At 36.8% G+C, this 2,474-nt stretch overlaps 1 protein-coding gene across 1 annotated transcript in view; it reads left to right on the plus strand.

The window, feature by feature from the left end:
- The first annotated feature begins 99 nt into the window (after nt 1-99).
- The window catches only part of LOC102598342 (cell division control protein 2 homolog A), a 6,317-nt gene continuing 3,942 nt past the window's right edge, over nt 100-2,474 (plus strand). The window contains exons 1-3 of the mRNA XM_006342452.2: nt 100-268; nt 1,188-1,219; nt 1,304-1,488. Of these exons, the coding sequence (XP_006342514.1) occupies nt 1,211-1,219; nt 1,304-1,488 (194 nt within the window). The 5' untranslated portion in view covers nt 100-268; nt 1,188-1,210. The remainder of the gene's footprint in view (nt 269-1,187; nt 1,220-1,303; nt 1,489-2,474) is intronic.

The following is a 2,474-nucleotide window of genomic DNA, read 5'->3' on the forward strand; positions in this document are numbered from 1 at the left end:
TAAATAAACTTAAAGGAAAAAAACATTAAAAAGTATAAAGAAAATTGAAGTGAAAAAATAAAAATAAAAAATCAAACCAAAATTAATAAGATGAGGTAAATAGCCTTTTTCTGCCCCATATATTAAAGGTGGACTTGCAAGTCCAACAAGTGTTCCCTGTGGTACAACTACAAACAGCAGTTACTCCGTCTCCGCCAGTACCGCCGGCAGCTTTTCATCTCCGATCCTCCGGTTCACGACGGCGATATCCTTCTCTTGTCATACTCAAGTGAGTTACAGTTCGTTACCCCTAATCACATTTCCCGAAATCTTCGATAGATTCATAGCTCTAGTTGTTGTTCTTTTGCTTCAGATTATTGTGGATGAGTGACATTTCGTGTGTTAATTTCCAATGAATTTTGAGTTTCTATAAGTTTGTTGCTTGCGTTTGAGTACTTTGCTGCTGATTTTATAGCTCTTAACTGTTTTTGTTTTTGCTTCTGACTATTGTGGATGAGTGGCATTTTGTGTGTTAATTTCCGATTAATTTTGAGTTCCTCTAAGTTTGTTGCTTGCGTTAGATCACTTTGCTGCTGATTTTTGGGGGTTAGGTTGGGGAAATTCGAACTGATTATCTGTTGCGTAAATTGGAGATCTTCATTTTGATCTCTAATGTGTATTAAGATGGTGTTGTAGTAAATTGATGTTGTTTCAATTGAAATGGCATACTAGCAACGAGAAGTATGAGATATGAAGTGGTTGGAAGTTAATTTTCCCATCTTAGTTTTATAATTGCAAGTATTATCCGGGAGTATTCTGGTTTTCTCTGTATTTATGCCATATGGAAACCTTGCTTGGTTCTGCATTGAATTTGAAATGTACTCAAAATGTTAATTGTTACTTGTTAGTGTAGTGTACATGATCATTTGGTATATTTTTCTAGTACAGCTTGGCAAATTACCAGTTATTACATATGTTTGAAACTCGGGTGAGTAGGATTTCTGGGCGTTTGCCCCTTTACGCTGCTCCTAATTAGTAGTGGCAGCTTTGAACTGAATGTTGATCCAAGTAAAAAAGAATTGATTGAAAAACAGATAATGCACTTGATCTTAATCAAAATGACTAAAAAGGTATCTGTGTCAAATTTTCTTTCTTACTACTTCTTCTCATCTGAATTTCTTTTTTGTTCCTCTTGCTTTGCCTTTCAGGAGTCCATCCAGTTTGACCTAAGATGGACCAGGTAAAGGAGTTCTCATCTGTATCATTAGTTGCTTTCTGTTCACCTGATGCTTATATTGGAAAGTGATATTGTGGGTAATTGCAGTATGAAAAAGTTGAAAAGATTGGTGAAGGAACGTATGGCGTAGTGTACAAAGCTCGTGATCGTGTAACTAATGAAACTATTGCACTGAAGAAAATTCGGCTGGAGCAGGAAGATGAGGGTGTGCCAAGCACGGCTATTAGAGAAATCTCCCTCTTGAAAGAGATGCAGCATGGAAACATTGTGAGGTATACTGTAGCAATATGGTCTTTATTATTACTTCTGTAAATATTACTGTATGGATGTGATTGCGATGAGAGTGGTTGAGGCTGTATTCTCTATTTCTTGTGGTTATTCAATAAATGTAATGTTGATTATGCAGTTTATGCACGTCTAGTTCCCCTTCATATCAGTTTAAGCAGGGCCTCCACTATTACAGTTTCTTGAGTAGTAAAATATTGATTTGTTTTCTGGCATAGGCTGTTTTCCTTTTACCCCTTGTTTTGCCGTGTAAGAATTTTTGTAACTATTTATCTTCTTAAATTCTTCTATATGGAGTGCATAGTTGGGAGATGTTTTTCTTCTGCTCTGGGGACTGGGGAAGGCTCCATGTTATGTACTGGTTCTTACTAGGGAAAACTTCACCCTCTATGTCTAGCGCTTCAAATGTAATTGGGTCGCGTAAGGGATGTTTCTGTGTAATGGATATAGACCTAAGTTTGCTACAACTTGTAGTCATATTCATAGTTACTTAGATTCAGAAAATAAAGTTCAGCATCTAAACATTTTGGATTGAAGGTATTATAGATTATGCATACAAGCTTGTTTCTATAGAGATGCATTTAGGGTTGTGCAATAATTTGTAACTTCTGCTGATGGTAGAATGGGTTGAAACCATTTGTATTTTTGGAGCTTCTTAATCATTCCTTACACTTTAGAAATATTTAAGTGATAGTGGCTAGGAGACGAGACATCTTCTGACTTCCCATTCATTGTTTGTATGAGCTAGCTTATCTTACATTTGAAATCACTATTCATTTGGTCCTCTATCTAATTATGTTTGGAAGGTGAAGAAACTGGGTGAAAAGGTTCATTTTAGTGATGATTGCTAAATAGAATTTGTGCCATTATGGGATTAGTGAGTTTAGGAGTGTTTTTTTTTTTTTTTTTGGGGGGGGGGGGGGGGGGGGGGGGCCGGGGGGGGGGGGGGGGGAGGGCAAGAAAAAAATAAGTT

Source organism: Solanum tuberosum, unplaced genomic scaffold, assembly GCF_000226075.1.
Source record: "Solanum tuberosum cultivar DM 1-3 516 R44 unplaced genomic scaffold, SolTub_3.0 scf00034, whole genome shotgun sequence".
Classification (NCBI taxonomy): Eukaryota; Viridiplantae; Streptophyta; class Magnoliopsida; order Solanales; family Solanaceae; genus Solanum; species Solanum tuberosum.